The 16,177-nt window shown below is 43.0% G+C and overlaps 1 protein-coding gene across 1 annotated transcript in view; it reads right to left on the bottom strand.

The window, feature by feature from the left end:
- The window catches only part of CAAP1 (caspase activity and apoptosis inhibitor 1), a 36,630-nt gene extending 22,408 nt beyond the window's left edge, over positions 1-14,222 (bottom strand). The window contains exons 1-4 of the mRNA XM_056848155.1: positions 14,063-14,222; positions 10,803-11,003; positions 6,436-6,520; positions 252-330 (exon numbers count right to left, since the gene is read on the bottom strand). Of these exons, the coding sequence (XP_056704133.1) occupies positions 252-330; positions 6,436-6,520; positions 10,803-11,003; positions 14,063-14,185 (488 nt within the window). The 5' untranslated portion in view covers positions 14,186-14,222. The remainder of the gene's footprint in view (positions 1-251; positions 331-6,435; positions 6,521-10,802; positions 11,004-14,062) is intronic.
- Positions 14,223-16,177: the final 1,955 nt, after the last annotated feature.

Raw genomic sequence — 16,177 nt, 5'->3', positions numbered from 1 at the left:
GGTTTCACCAAAGTTTCACTGGGGGTCAAACCAAGTTCTCTCAGTTAAGCTTACCAAGGCTCACAGGAGGGTTCACAAAGTTTCACCAGATGTTCACCTAGGGATTTTACTGGACATTTAATTGGGGGTTTCTTGGAATTTCTGGACAGGGGCACTTTCAGCAGCAATTTGACTATTCCCAGTGCAAAACAAAATGCATACAAAATCCTCTAAGGATGGTTAACATCAAGCTCTTTATTACAAGTACTTACTGACTAATTGATTCAATGGCGGCCTTCTCTTCACTAGCAGCGGCCTCTTCATCACTGTCGGAATCAGCCCCATGCTCACCTTGAAATAAAACATTACTGTGAGTTGCAACATCTTGGGAGCATTTCCTCTGACTTGTTAATGCTGTGTTTCAGTATAATTATGGATGACAAGTGAAGTGACACATTGTGACCGCTGGAGTGAAGCCTGAAGTGGAGAAACCTTTTGGAAATCAAATGCCATAAGTGAAGGAGACGTGCAGTTGGTCGACAAGAAGGAACTTTGGCAAGCTCCAAGGTATGCTATTTCTTTGTAGAGAAGGTATGCTAGTTTAAAGACTAGTGCATGCTCACTCTCCTATGCTCAACTAGTACATTTATAAATAAACAGACATTACACACCTACAGTAACGTCTCTTTACAAAACAGCTATGCTTGTAAAAGGCAGCCCCTGAAAGTTTCTATTGTCTGGAGCAGTGGGGCGAGAGAAACAATACCACATAGCCAAACAGGCTTTATCAAATTGTTCCTGCAAAATTAAACCTAGTACTTTTAGAGTACCTACGTGTCAAACTGTTATATTGGTACTGAATAGAAATCCTAAGCAGGTCTTTGCATAGTAAGTCCATTTTTATTTAACTGGCCTTACTCCCAGGAAGGCAATGGCAAACCACCCCAAAAGCACAGTCTGCCTAATAAACGTTGTGATGTGATGTCACCCCATGGGTCAAGTAATGACCCAGTGGTTGCACAAGGGACTACCTTTACCTTTTTACTCCCAAGAAAGTGATCTTCAAGTTGCTTGCAGTTTCCCACTGTCTTTTACTAGTCTGTCCATTCCCCATTATTGTGTACTATGTCTGAAATTCCCTCCCAGAACACACATTATGCCTTCTCTCTCATCTCTTTCTTCACAGCCCTCCTCAAAACCCACCCTTTCCAAAAAGCTGTGGGCTAAATCCCTTAGCCCTCATCTCTAACTGAAAGAAACCAATTAATAGCCTGGCCTCTCCTTTCCCTGTACTTCTCCCTCTTGTTTCTCCCTTACTGTCACAATTTGGTATGTGCAGGGTCTTTTTCTTGCTCATGTCACTCTATAAAGCATACACCAATTGTGCTATATAAAGAAATGGACAATGAAGATCACAACCATGGTGTGGCGAAGAAATTAGCCTTTGTAGAACTATACATTGGTGGGGACTAGATAAGAAGTTATCCCAATCCCAATATGGCACAAATAAATCTAATCCATTGCTAGTGGCTAATAATGAAAAATAAATGGATTGGGTTCAAGCTCACACAGAATGATTACATTTGTGGGAGCAGATTTCCCAAACTTCCTGTTACCCCAGCAGCTGCCTGCATCCCACCTCCTGTTAAGCAGCTACTGAGGTTGGAAACCTTCAAGAACAATACACTCTGCAGAAATACACTTTGCAAAATGCTCTGCTAGGCATTTTGATTCAGCTTAGCTGAGCTGGGGACTACAGGCAGGGGTGAGTTTAAACTTCGCCTTTTTTAAACGCTGGAAGCCTAACTAAACTGAGAATTTAATTGAGGTTTGCTGGGAGAGGATTGTGGTTGTTGTGCCAGTGGGTGATTAAGGTTGATTGCTGCCTGAAAGCTTGATTGTTACGTTAAGTGGGGCTGTTGTGATTGGAGCTTGTGTGAGGGCTGTGTGCATTTAAATTCCAAGGCTCCTGCTCGCCAGAGGTATGAGCCCTGTGGCTCTGTAGGGTGAGTATAAAATTTTGTTATCTTGGCAGAATAACTCGCTCCATCCAGTTGGCGTACCAAGCAACTTGAATATCCCTGTGAATTAGTAGCAGATAACTGCAGGGCAAGGAACTTCGGCACTCAGTTCTTATTTGGTACAGGAAGAGTGCAAGAGAGTAAAAGGCAGGGTTACAACACCAAAGAATATAATAATTAATAAATAAATAAAATACCAGTTATGAAGGTAGAAAGCCAGCAGGGGTCTGGGGGTTATCCAGTGTGCTGCATGGAGTGTCACATGTATGATTATCTGCCTGCTGGACAGAAGTAGTGGGTGTGTGCTGGGTGCGGGGAGCTCCTGGCTCTCAGGAAGCGAGTTCACTTCCTTGAGGCCAAGGTAGCTCAACTGGAGGAGCTGAGGCAGGCAGAGAGAGAGGTGACTAAGGACTCCGGGGATGAAATAGTCACATCCCAGTCCCAAGGTGACGGCAATCTGCCAGTCACGGATGTTGGAGCCCTTGGGGAAGGAGGCCATCTCACAGAGGTAGGGGAATGTGGTTCCTTAGAAGGGACCTCTTCCTTGGTGGATGAACAGATATCCTCTCGTACCGAGGATATGCCTCAGAGGGGAGGGGGGCTTCTTGTAGTGGGGGATTCAATCCTTAGGAATGTAGATAGCTGGGTTTCTGGCAGGTGCATGGACCGCATGGGGACTTGCCTGCCTGGTGCGAAGGTTGCGGACATTACCCGTCATATAGGTAGTCTGGTAGATAGTGCTGGGGAGGAACCAGTGGTTGTGGTGCATGTTGGCACCAATGACGTGGGGAAATGTAGTCTGGAGGTCTTGGAATCCAAATTTAGGTTGCTAGGTAGGAGACTAAAAGCCAGGACTTCCAACGTAGCTTTCTCAGAAATGCTACCTGTTCCACGTGCAGGACCAGCTAGGCAGGCACAGTTGGTGAGTCTCAATGCGTGGATGAGACTCAATGTGTGGATGAGACGGTGGTGCAGGGAAGAGGGCTTTAGATTTGTAAGGAACTGGGCAACATTTTGGGACAAGCCAGGCCTGTATAAAAGGGATGGGTTCCACTTGAACCAGGATGGAACCAGACTGCTGGCGCATAATATAATAAAGGTGGCAGAGCAGCTTTTAAACTGAACCTGGGGAAAAAGCAGACAGGAGCTGAGAAGCATCCGGTTCGGGCAAACTCAGTGCATACGGACAAAGGGAAAATTGCTTCAGATTGCCCACATAGGAATTACTTAGACATGAAAGGGAATGGGGAAAAAAAGATGGATAGCCACTTAAAGATGCCCAAAGGCACATGCCAGGCAAGTCGAAAGAGAGAAACAGCGTGGAGGTGTTTCTATGCTAATGCTAGAAGCCTCCAAGCAAAAATGGGGGAATCAGAGTGCATGGTTTTAAGAGAAAACATAGATATAGTGAGCATTACAGAAACCTGGTGGAGGGGAGAGAACCAGTGGGATACAGTCATCCCTGGTTACAAACTGTATAGAAATGACAGGGAAGGGCATATTGGAGGGGGTGTTGCTATGTATATCAAGGAAGGCATAGTGTCTAATAAGCTAGAGACCATAAAAAGGGCAGACTCGTCCACAGAATCCTTATGGGTGACGATTCTGGGCCCCAAAGGATATTTAGTACTGGGGACGTTCTACCGGCCCCCTGACCAAATGGCTCAGGGTGATCTTGAGATGGAGAATGAAATTAGGGAAGCATGTAAAGGTAATGAAGTAGTAATAATGGGAGACTTCAACTTCCCTCATATTGATTGGATAAATGTATGCTCCAGACAAGCCAAAAAGATATAAAATTTTTAGACACCCTAAATGACTGTGCCCTCGAACAGTTGGTCATAGACCCAACCAGAGGGGAAGCGATCCTGGATTTAATACTCTGTGGTGCTGCCGGTGACTTAGTGCGGGATGTGGATGTAGTTGAGCCAGTTGGCAATAGTGAGCACAATGGCATCAAATTTAATTTAGATGTAAGTGGGAAAGTGACTGGGAAATCTCATACAATTACCTTTGACTTTAAAAGAGGGAACTTCTCTAAAATGAGAAAACTGGTAAAGAGGAAGTTGAAAGGAACAGTTAAGAGGGTTAAATCTCTTGAAAAGGCTTGGGGGTTACTCAAGTCCACATTACTAGAGGCTTCAGCTAGCTTGCATACCGCAGGTCAGGAAAGGTAGTAATAAGTCCAAGAGGTCACCACCATGGCTAACGAGTAAGGTGAAGGAAGCAATTAGAGAAAAAAAGTCTTCCTTCAGAGACTGGAAGGTTTGCCCAAATGAGGCGAATAGAAGCAAACACAAACTTGCACAAAGGAAATGCAAGCAGATAATCAGAGATGCAAAAAAAGATTTTGAGGGGCTTATTGCTAAACACATCAAAACAAACAATAAGAAATTCTTTAAGTATATTAGGAGTAGGAAACCAGCTAGGGAAGCGGTTGGACCATTGGATGACGATGGGAGTAAAGGAACTCTAAGGGAGGATAAAGCGATTGCTGAAAAACTAAATGAATTCTTCTCATCTGTCTTCACTGTTGAAGATACAGGGCAGATTCCTTCTCCTGAACAGAGATTTTGGAGAGGGGAAAATGAGGCAAATAGTGGTAACAAGGAAGGAAGTCCTAGAACGTCTAGACAAAATGCAAACTAACAAGTCACAGGGACCAGACGGTATTCATCCTAGAGTTCAAGAACTCAGATGGGAAATTGCTGAACTTCTAACAAATATATGTAATATGTCCCTTCGATCAGCCTCTGTACCAGAGGACTGGAGAATGGCCAATGTAACACCCATTTATAAATAATTTCCAGGGGGGACCCAGGAAATTACAGGCCAGTTAGCTTAACGTCTGTTCCGGGTAAATTAGTGGAAAGCATTATTAAAGATAGAATTGTCAAGCATATAGAAGGGCAAGGTCTGCTGGGCAAAACCCAACATGGCTTCTGTAAGGGTAAAGTTTTTTGATAGCGTTAATAATAATGTGAACAGTAATGAGCCTGTGGATTTGGATTTCCAAAAAACCTTTTGACACAGTCCCCCACCAAAGACTGCTAAGCAAACTTCACAGTCATGGGATAAGAGGAGAAGTCCTCTTATGGATTGAGAGCTGGCTGAAAAATAGGAAGCAGAGAGTAGGAATCAATGGTCAGTTCTCACAATGGCGGGATGTGAGCAGTGGGGTGCCTCAGGAGTTGGGGTTAAACAGTGAAGTAGCCAAGTTTGCAGATGACACCAAATTATTTAGGGTGGTTAAAACAAAATCGGACTGTGAAGAGCTCCAGAAGGATCTCTGCGTACTGGAAGAATGGGAATTAAAATGGCAAATGAGATTCAATGTGAGCAAGTGTAAAGTGATGTGTATTGGGGCAAAAAATCCCAACTTCACATATACACTGATGGGATCTGTGCTGGCAGCGACAGACCAAGAAAGGGATCTGGGGGTGGTAGTGGATAGCTCAATGAAGATGTCAACCCAGTGTGCGGCTGCTGTAAAAAAGGCAAATTCCATGCTGGCAATAATTAGACAAGGAATAGAGAATAAAACTACTATATCATACTGCCCTTGTACAAATCTATGGTGAGACCACACTTGGAATACTGTGTACAGTTCTGGTCACCACACCTAAAAAAGGATATTACAGAGCTTGAGAAGGTGCAGAAAAGAGCAACCAAAATGATCAAGGGACTAGAGCAATTGTCCTATGGGGAGCGGTTAGGACGCTTAGGGCTGTTTAGCTTGGAAAGAAGGCGGCTAAGGGTAGACATGATAGAGGTCTATAAAATTATGCATGGTTTGGAGAGGGTGGACAGGGAGAAGTTTTTCTCCCTCTCCCATAATACTAGAACACGGGGTTATGTGCTAAAGCTGGAGAGTGAGAGATTCAAAACAGATAAAAGGAAATATTTTTTCACACAACGCATAGTTCAATTGTGGAACTCCCTGCCCCAGGATGTGGTGATGGCTGCCAGCTTGGAGGGCTTTAAGAGGGGAGTGGACATATTCATGGAGAAGAGGGGTATTCATGGTTATTAGTTAGACTGGATACTGGTCATGCTGCATACCTATTCTCTCTAGTATCAGAGGAGCATGCCTATTATTTTGGGTGTGGTGGAACACAGGCAGGATGGTGCTGCTGCACTCGTCTTGTTTGTGGCTTCCTAAAGGCACCTGGTTGGCCACTGTGTGAACAGACTGCTGGACTTGATGGGCCTTGGTCTGATCCAGCAGGGCCTTTCTTATGTTCTTAAATGAGGGGCTACAGCAAGGATAGGGATTGGGCAAAATGCCCCCTCTCACGACAACGGAGCAAGCTTCACTCCACTCAAGCAAGCATCAGAGGAAAGTGATTTCACCTTTCTTTGCTATTTAGACTAGCATCACTCCATAGTTTCAGAGCAACTTAAACGCATCACTGTATTTTATAATACTGCTTACCTTCAAGAATTTTCAATAATTTCTTCTCAGACATGAGTTCCAACTGTTCAAGACAAAGCCTTTTCACTTCTTCTATGGAACAGGTCTAGGCAAAGTGAAGTTTTTTTAAAAAAGGATTTCACACAATAATGTTAGAAAAGAGTTTGGACAAGCCAAGCACTGTTGGCAAAAGGTGAAAGCTTACAATGGGAAGTATTTATAATTGCAAATAATAATGGGGGGGGGGGGGAGTTAGGTAAGCAACAGATATGCAAAATCTTCTTACTCAGTGGTCCCCAACCTTTTAAAGCATGCACCCTTGAAATTTTAACACAGAGTGGTAGGTGCAACCACAAAATGGCTGTCACAGGATGCAGAGCCAAACACAAAATGTCAGTAAGTGAGATTATGCATAACAGTAACACCTCACCATTTCAGGAAGAAGCTCTGTTTAACAGGATGCCTTTTAAAATGGACATCTTGTTTAAAAAATATTTTCTTGTACATACTCAGCTTATCTTCAGTCACACAGGAAAGACCCTTGTGCTGTGGTGGCACCTGCTGCCAAAGCACCATTTTTAAAACTGCACAGCCAATCAGATCTCCACTAGCCAACCAGAAATGCCACCCACTTTCTAAAAACATTAGGCCGGCACCAGAAAAGGTGCTGGTAGGCATTATGGCATCCATGGGCACCACGTTGGGGACCCCTGGTCTAACACTTCTGAATGCTGACAACACTTCTGTCTCTCTGAACCCTGACAATCCAATACAGATTATTCAAATTTCTGTTTTTGATAATTATACTCAAGAAAACAGTCTAACTTTATAGAAAAGATCAGTTCTGCTGCTATGGAATGTCCACAACCTAAAGTTTTAATATAATCCTCTCAACGAAATGATGTTGAAGGCACTTTGATCATACAAAGAGTGTTAGTGAACCTTGAGGCTAACCTATATGAATTATGAAATTGTCAATTTCTTAGAATATCAAATGATATGGGTGCTGATGTAATGCTGACTGCTGTCAAATGTCCAATTAAACTATGGTTAGATAAAAATGTGGTCAAACCCTGATTGTAGCTTCCCCCTCCTTTCCCATGTGAAGTGCAAGACTACTTTCACTACATGTGAGATATGAAAGCAAGCACACAGGTTAAATGGACTTTGCTGTCCCTCACTGATTAGGATCCCTAAACCAGAGTCGGTTAGGATCCCAGTTAGTAGGGACAGGGGCACAGGAAGGAGGCAAGCATGCAAGCTCTGCATAAGCTGGGTTCATGCACACTTTTATTGAACTACGGTTAAATCAGATGCCTAAAAGCAAGCACTGATTCCCCACAGACTGCTATCCACGGGAATGCTTCCTCTTTCTTGAACAAAATCTACCCTTACAATTAATCTAAATGACACTAGCTGTGATTATACCTAGCCAGGGTTGCCCTTACCCCAAGATCTGAAACTAATTCCAAACTGTTGTTTCAGACCCCAGTTTACTAAACCACTCTTTCTTTTTCTTACTATCAGAAAAGCAGGAACAAAAAATTCTACAATGGTTCAGACTTATCAGTGACTCCTAGACATTCCAGCCACAGACATACCCTTCCTCAGTCAGTCTATATATCCCTGTCTCCATGGCAGGCTTGCAAATTGCCACTTGCCTAGTAACCTCCAGGCTATCCAGCTGGTAAACAGCGAAAGTTATTTTTTGTCATAGGCCACCAACACAGAGATGTAGGCAGGCTCATAAAAATGTATGGAGGGAGACTAGAAGACTCATCTGCAAAGTTATAGTGGAGGAAAAGCTCAGGGTAGCTGGCTGGATGTCTCTGCGGAGACCCTAACACTGAGTCTCCTCTGCAGCCTTGGGGAAGAAATGCAACCAAGACAGAGCAGTTAAGGGGGAGAGGCTCGCTCTGCTTAAGCCAGGTTTTAAAAAATCCCTTAACTCCCGGGTGTTATATTATAATCTGAACACCCATGCCTTTCCTTGACAATTTGCCTACTGAAACACTGCGATACTCTGACAGTACAAAATGTGTACTATGTTGTTAGTTTATTCTTAAATCCTGCTAGTCTCCACTGTCTAGAGTTGTTATATTTCCTAGCAAGGAGATCAGAAGCCTCTTGGGAGTAGTGCTCTTTTTTTTAATTATAAATGACTTATTTATAAACTGCCAGGTTGCCACGCTCATCTCTGATGGCGTTAGCATTACGTCCAATTATAGAAAAACATCCCCATGGAAATGCTATAATTATATACTACATTATTCCATATGTCACCGTAATTAATGTTATTTACATTTCCAGCCCACTCAGTGCCAAGGACTGTGCAACAGTATTTCTTTTAAAAAGATACACAGACACAGAACCTCTTCGCAGCAGTCTGATCTTGATGAACTACTGCCAAATCAGATCATAAACGCCTAGGATGGCACGCATTGTATAGGGCCCCCAAGGTTTAATTGGTAGGTTAATCAGTGAAAGCCTTAGTTGATTAATCAGGGAGAAAACATGTTAACTGTTGGGGTTTGGCAAACCTGCCGGTTACAATAATGAAAAATATTAAAGTTGCCTCTTCTTTTCTCCAGAGAATAACAGTTTTGCTCTTGTCTAGCATTTCCCAAATTTCTGATCACTGAGGCATACTTTTTGCTGAGTTGAAATTGAAGGCATGCTTCATTTACATCCAGAAATGTTTACTTTTAGAATGTGGCACAGGAAATGGAGGTTTCTGCTTGCACAAGAGCTCTCGCCTCCCCGCCCTATTTATTCCTCTGAGCCACTGTTCTGGTAGGAAGAAGGAGAGCCTAGAATAGTGTTTCATGCAGAGGGCAGCTTCCTCAGCAAGTAGGTTCTTTAGGCCCACAGGAGCTTTTAATTATTGCTTGTAGCAAGCAGTTCTCTTTGGGAATTACTGGTTTATTACATGGAAAGCTATTTTCCCCCTCTCGCGAATATCAGTATATGGCAACTTTGTTGATATGCAAATTTAGAGCCCTTCAAGAGGAAGACTATTAACGAACTAAAAATTCTCTGATCAGCTGACAGTTCTAATACTGACATTGTCATGCCAAAAGTTGTAAGATTATACTGAAAAAAGGCAGACAACGCAGCATGTGTAGGAAGAATATAAAACTGGCAATGTAGTGTGATCTTTGGGTATGGCTGGAAAAACCCAGATGCCTCATCACCTGAGGACACAGAATCTTGATTCTGAATCTTGCTTGCGTATTTCAAATATTTAATGAGGCATGTGCATCACTGGCTCTGAGAAAACTCATGCTGACATCTCAATACTTGATCTTTTAAACTGAATCTATACATACACTTGTATGTATAAGCATCATGGAAATAAAAAAAAGAACCACTAAGGCAATACTGGCCCAGGCTAGCCGGATCTCGGAAGCTGAGCAGGGTCAGCTCTGGTTAGTATTCGGATGGGAGACCATCAAGGAAGTCCAGGGTTGCCTTGCAGAGGAAGGCAATGGCAAGCCACCTTCTGAACGTCTCGCCTTGAATGGCACTTGCGACTTGATGGGACTTTCTACCATTAAGGCAACAAAGCAACCACAGGAATACTCTGATTACAATTAATGATTTCAATATGTAACAAAAGGTTCACAGTTTTCAATAGAGGATCAAGACCTTTTGAAGTTTCCTTCACCTTCTCTAAACCTAACCAAATCCTTAAGTTTAGTCATGAATAGCATATTCCCAAACTATTTAACCAGTATTCAGTCAAAGCAACAATTTCATATCACTTTCCGGTTACTAGCTCTTTTGATTCTGGATGAAATAATTAAGTAGACAACAAAATTATATCATTCCATTTCCACTGCTTCCTCTATGTAATCCAACAAAAAGATGAAACCTGCATTCATCAGTGCCGTTAGGCTGCTTAAATCCCTTTAATGACAATGAGATTGAAGCACTCTTACTTCGCACAGGATTGCAGCCAACACAAGATAACGACAGAACACTTTTAATATTTGAAATACTTTTCCAATTCCAGTGCAAATATAATACAGGAAGCATGAAGAGGACTTTAAGCATCTTTCTGATCCCCCCCGCAAATAAATAAGCTGTAGTAAGAGAATTGATTTATACGATTTCTTGTCATGTTTTCCTTAATTTTCATTACAAAAACAGTAATATAAGTTAAAAAGGCAAAAAAATATTTATTTATTTTGCGATTTATAACCCACCCTCCCCGGCCATGATTTGTTTGAAATTTGACAATACAAGTATAATTTAATACGTATATTGATTTGGAGGGGGGAGATTCATTTCATGTTGGGTGTTTTAGAGATCTTTATTTATTCATGGTGACTATTTTTTTAAACCAAAATGTAGGGTATAAGCACTCTCAGATTAATAAATAGTACCTTTAAAACATCAGGCAGCATTTTCTGCAATTTCTTCTCCCCTATGATACAAAAGCACTGTTGAAGCATTTCCTTCTTGTCTGTGATGTAGAAACTAACTGGCTTCAGTTGCACACTGAGGTCTAATCCACCTTCTTCTATGTCACTGGGCTCTTCTCCCACCTCCTCTTTTTCGGAAGCTTGTGCAGTACATTTTGTTTCCTAAAATATAAAGAGCAAAATGTTTTAATCATCAACTAGAAGAACACTTCTTTGACTGCATAATAATCTCAGCAACCAAGCTCTAGTTAGAGTACTGAGGAGCAACCCTAAGCAGGTCTACTTAGAAGTAAGTCTCACATTATTCAATTTTTTTTTTTTTTTTTTTTTGCTGTCAAGTCACATTTGACTTACAGCAACCCCAGGTGGGGTTTTCAAGATAAGAGACGTTCAGAGGTAGTTTGCCATTGCCTGCCTCTGCGTCATGTCCCTAGTATTCCTTGGAGGTCTTCCATCCAAATACTTGATAGCGTCAACTCTGCTTAGCTTCTGAGATTTGACAAGATCAGGCTATCCTGGTCAGGATCTTACAGAAAAAAAAACCTTAGGATTGCAGTCAGGGTCAATTAAGCTGCTCATATACAGAAGGTAATAGCTTTCTGTGTGATTTTGTACAACCTAAATCACAGAGCTCCGTAAACTAGACAGCTACAAGTGTGTGTCAGTATTTTAAATGATTCATAAGCCTGCCAAATTCCACGTTTGATTTGAAAGATGAGAAGGTCAACAATGTTTACAAAAGAAAGGTGCAGAGAGAGTGGATAGATATAATTTTCTCTTCAAATACTATGATTAATAGGGTTGCCAGGTCCCCCCTTGCCACTGGCGAGAGCTTCGGTGGGGGGTGGGTGATACGTGCATGCAATAATGTCCCTTCTAGGGTAAACCAGGAAGCGGCGGAGTTTGCCCTGGAAGTGATGGGAATGCTCTAGCACATTCCTCCTTTTTTTGTGTGGGACATGCTATAGTGTCCCTGTTGCTTCCTTGTTTACCCGAGGGGACATTACTGCACCCATCGCCTCCCCTTCAACTGGCCAGCTGAGGGGCGGTGGGGAGGCCTGTTAATTAATTAATTGCCCACCAATTAATAGGCAGTTGGCAACCCTAACAATTAATGGTAGCTCAATGAAACTGATTGCTCAGGGTAATAACAAAAACAGTCAAAATACTCAGTATTTATACAGCACTTTTAGAGTATTCCAAGCATTTCTCAGCTAACATATCAGGTTGGGTCTGGACATGCAACAAAATAAATGATAGAATAGTAAGGTGATACTGGGACCCTTATACTCACAGAACCATATCTCCTTGTATGGGAGCCGTTAAGCTTTGCAGCACGTTTTTTTATGTGTTCCTTCTTGTAAGGAGATACGGGCTGTGGCCGCCCACACCAGAGTCTGTGAGGAAGGCTTCGACTCTTTTGGGCTTTTGGAAGAGATTAAAACTGAACTTTTTATAACGGTGGTCAAAGGGTTATAATTGTATTTTTGGGCTACCTGTGAATAGTGCAGGTCATTGTGTTGTGTTTTGATTGTTCCATTCCTTGTACATCACACCCTGGGTCCCAAAAGAGAAATTCAAGACAAACAAACAAAAATACAACTAACTACATCACTTATTTCTTAAAAAATGCTGTCAAGTAAAATATTAGCACATCAAGGGGAAAAGTTGGAGCTCAACTACCTCATTGCACACACTACTGATTTTCTATCAGCAAGAAGTTTTTCAATGTGGAAATATTTTTAAAAAGCAATTCCTGCATATATAATCTCAAGTATTGCAGTCCTATCATAGACTGAGAACTGAGATCAAGGGATAATAGTTTGCATAAAGAAACAATGTATTCGTAGCTAAGGTGGAATTTGAATACAGAACTTTCTATCTCACACTATACTTTTATTTACTTCACTTACAGCCCACCTTTCTCGTTGAAAATGTAAAAAAAAAAAAAAAAAACAATTCAGACAGCATAAGACATCCTATGAACAATATCATAAACCTAGGATTACAGAACTGGAAAACAATATAAACAAAAACTTGCCTAAGGTATGCCATGCAATGTCATACCATAACGCAGAAAGTGGGTTAACAAAAGTACAAGACAATACTTGAAAAGCAAGAAAACACATACAGTACACACTGTAATAAGTCCTAGTACCTCATTGTGGGTCCTGTAAGGGGAGGCACAGCACGTTTTGAATACAGAAGGTTCGAGACTACAGTGATATCCTCTGGCACCACCAGTTAAAAGTGTCTCAGGTAGACTGGGAAAGGCCTCTGTTTGGATAGGTGCTGCTGGTTGGAATACAGGGTTCTGGGCTTGACAGACCAGAACAGGCTGATTCTGCATAGCCCTTATGTAATAATATTACACCAATTCTCAAATCTGTCTTCATGCAATTTATAATTAATTCCTTGTCACAATAGTCAACAGTGAGCACTAGCTTAAACAACTGTAAAAGAGGATTTGACAATGTAGGATGGGTCTATCAGTTACTCACTAAGATTACTAAAGAAAAGACATTATATTCAGAAGTGGCATTCTTTCTGATTAGTAAATCTATAGGGTACAACTATCTGCATCAGGTCCTCATTATTTGCTGTTGAAGAAAAGGATTTGATGGTCCTTTGATCTGATCTACCAAAAAAAAAATTTAAAGTTTCTTTTCATCAGGTTTCCAATTTCAAATTGTCATGTTTTCCTTAACTTTTATTTTAAACAGAAACACTAATATTAGGTTAAAATGCTTTGCTTGAAATCTGATTTCCAGTGGAAACATTCTATTACTTGAGAGCCCAGAGTTCTTTTTAAAAGAAGTTTCACATTTTGGGATCGCTACCCCTTGATTTTTCTAATTTGCGAGAAGCAAGCTTGAAAATCTTGCGGCGACCATTGCTCTAAATCAGGGTTTCTTAAGCCCGCCAAAAAAGGGTTTCTATGAATCAATGGGAGTAAATCACGATGAAACTGGGCTGCACCGTACTCCTGGGTAGTTATATACGCCTCTTTCCAAACCCTATCTTCGGAGCGGAAGAATATTTTTATGAACGAGAAATGCACAAAACACCGACTTCAAAACAAACGCGTTAGGGCGAAAAAGTTAAGACCAGCCACACGGAAACACTGCCCATCTCAGGCGCGGATCTCGTAAAGGACATTCTGCGCACGCGCCTTACGGTTACACCCCTCCCCCCCCCCGACGCATAATGGCACGTTCTACCTCCTGAAGGCCGTGAAGGGAGTCGGTGCTCCTCCGTTTCCTCTCGCTGCCGCCTCCCTCCTCCGGGCAGCACAAACGGGAGCGATGCCGCTTCTTTTCTTTCGCGAATTTACGGCCTGTCATGGCACCCTCTTCAGACAATACTCTTAAAAGTATAATATATATATGTATATATACATATGTATATATATATATATGTATATATATGTAACCGCCTATACCACACCAACCGCCTCCGCTGCGCGTTGTCGACAAACGCGCGCGACGCTCAAGAGCCGTCCTTTGCGGCGTGCGTTGGTGACGTCACTCCCTAGCTCCCTGTCGACAGGTAGGTCTCGCTTCGGTCGAAAGAGCGCGGAGCCCGTCCGTCGCTCTATGCCGAGGCGCTCTAGGAATTCCCTCTAGGAATACTTTGATGCCGCTCAGTGCAGGCGAGCGGAGACCCGCGAAGGAAGCCGACGCCTCCTTACGGCCGCCGTCGCTTGCCAATCTTTTTCCTCTCTGGGGCCTGCTGAGCAGCAGGTGGTGGCAGCAAGCGGGAGCGGCGCTCCCTCCTCCCGACCACGCTGCTGCCACTTGTCTGCGCAGGGAGGGGAATTGGGTCAGAAGGGAAAAGCGCCCACCCTAGCCGTTGACTGGGATTCCTTTCCAAAAATGGCAGCTGTCATCTCACGAAACTATCAGGAGATTTGTCTATCGTTAAAGCAAGGCTGTCAAAGATAGGACATTTTGGAGGGCATTGATTCCATAGGGTAGGAAGCGACTTGACGGCAGTTAACACCCACACTATTAAAGCACAGACAATACGTTTCAGATGGGAGTTCTTGGCCACCACCCTTTTAATGTTTGGGATTTCTTCTTTCTGATCGGCAATCTGGAGACATTTTTTCCTTGTGGTTTCGCTGTGTACTTGAGTTGCTTGTACTTGAGTTGCTTCAAGTACTTGCAAGTACTTGAGTTGCTTCATAGACAGGGCCAGGGAAAATATTCCCAAAGCAACTGGAACATCTCTGATGAAGACTTCCTACAAATGTCATACATCAGGGGTGGGGAACCTTTTTTTCTGCCAAGGGCCATTTGGATATTTATAACGTCATTCGCAGGCCATACAAAATTATCAACTTAAAAATTAGCCTACCAAGCCCCAAGCAGGCAGCTGCCCAAAATGACACACACACACACCCCCGGTGCAGGCAAGCAGGCAGGCATCCAACCGGTGGCACACTTGCCCATCTGGTGGCACAGGATGCTCTGTTGCACCAGCCAGGCGTAGCCATCCAACCACATGCCAAGAGTTGCTCCTGCTCCGCATGGTCGAGGCCGGATTCTACAGCCGGCTCCTGCTACCTCTGCCTGCAGGGATGAAATGAGGACACACTGGCTAAGAACTCACCCCCCCTTTGCACATTCTGGCCCTGCCCCCCTTAACCCCTCCATTGTCACCACTTCTGCCCCCAGCCTTCTTGTAGTACAGAAGGAATACCTTTCTCCATGGCCCAGGTGGGAAAGGGTTAACACAGTTTCTTGGGCGGTCCTAGCAGCTCCATAGCTAACAACTCTTCTGCAAGGGGGAAAAAAGGTTCCTTTTTTCTGTGAGTCAGTGGTCACTTCATGAGATGCATGACATGTGTGTGCCGTTAAGTCACAACTGACTTATAGCCACCCCATAAAGTTTTCAAGGCAAGAGGCGTTCAGAGGTGGTTTTCCTATTGCCTTCCTTCATGTGGACTGAGAGAGTTCTGAGAGAAGTGTGCCTGGCCCAAGGCCACCCAGCAGGCTTCATGTAGGAGTGGGGAATTGAACCCGGTTCTCTAGATTAGAGTCCACTTGCTCTTAACCATTACACCATGCTGGCTCGTACATCCATTAGGCAGATGCAAATTATACCGAAAGATGGCAGGGGCACATGGTAGTAAGGTCTGACTCATGAATGCTTGTGCTGGAATAGGTTGTTAGCTACGCACTAACCTATCCACCAGAATTATCATTTGACATGTTTATTTTTAACTATTTTGATACTGACTCCTGCGTTACCAGTCAGGTCAGGATAATACTGCAGCATTGCTGTTCACCAACTGCAGTACTTACAACCCAAGCATTTACTTAAGTTCACTC

Source organism: Euleptes europaea, chromosome 4, assembly GCF_029931775.1.
Source record: "Euleptes europaea isolate rEulEur1 chromosome 4, rEulEur1.hap1, whole genome shotgun sequence".
Classification (NCBI taxonomy): domain Eukaryota; kingdom Metazoa; phylum Chordata; class Lepidosauria; order Squamata; family Sphaerodactylidae; genus Euleptes; species Euleptes europaea.
The sequence above is the reverse complement of the archived record's forward strand: the minus strand, read 5'-3'. Positions and strand labels throughout refer to the sequence as shown.